Raw genomic sequence first — 602 nt, 5'->3', positions numbered from 1 at the left:
ACACAGTCCACCCTTTCAATCTCTTTTTCCGACTCTCTCAATCTCCTTTTCCCTTCCACCCATCACTCTCTTCTGTTTGTCTCTATCTCAGCCTCATCCTCACTCCCCTCTTTTTCCCTCTCCACATCTCTCTCTCTCTCTCTCTCTCTTCATCTGTCACTCTCTGTAAATGAGTTCGGGGGGACGTGTGTGTGTGTGTGTGTGTGTGCGTGTGCCCATCATTCATCTCAACCCCATTCCTCAGCAGCGGCAGTGCCGTACCCCGAAAACGAAACGGGGGTCTGCGCGCGTACAGAAGGGCGCACCTCACACCTCATTGAGAAAGGGGGAGGAGTCCGTGGTTCTCCTGACAGAGAGGCATTACATTACATTACATTATAGGCATTTAGCTGACGCTCTTATCCAGAGCGACTTACAACAGTGTAACCAAACTCAGGATCAAGTCCACTTAAGTCCATTGAACAAAATGCAGATAAAAAGCCTTTACTATGATAGCATACATTAAGGAGAAACAAGATAGTCTGAACCTATTTTTTTAATAGTTATGGGAGGGGGTTTAGGGAAGAGGAGAGAGGTACACAGAGAAGAGGTGCGTCTTGAGT

The 602-nt window shown here is 47.3% G+C and overlaps 1 protein-coding gene across 1 annotated transcript in view; it reads right to left on the bottom strand.

The window, feature by feature from the left end:
* Positions 1–227: 227 nt before the first annotated feature.
* Positions 228–602, bottom strand: part of LOC118220385 — a 2,198-nt gene continuing 1,823 nt past the window's right edge. Inside the window, exons 3-4 of the mRNA XM_035404250.1 lie at positions 581–602; positions 228–281 (exon numbers count right to left, since the gene is read on the bottom strand). The exon at positions 581–602 is cut by the window's right edge and continues 551 nt beyond it. Coding sequence (XP_035260141.1) covers positions 228–281; positions 581–602 — 76 coding nt within the window. The remainder of the gene's footprint in view (positions 282–580) is intronic.

This window comes from Anguilla anguilla, chromosome 2 (assembly GCF_013347855.1).
Source record: "Anguilla anguilla isolate fAngAng1 chromosome 2, fAngAng1.pri, whole genome shotgun sequence".
NCBI lineage: Eukaryota > Metazoa > Chordata > Actinopteri > Anguilliformes > Anguillidae > Anguilla > Anguilla anguilla.
The sequence above is the reverse complement of the archived record's forward strand: the minus strand, read 5'-3'. Positions and strand labels throughout refer to the sequence as shown.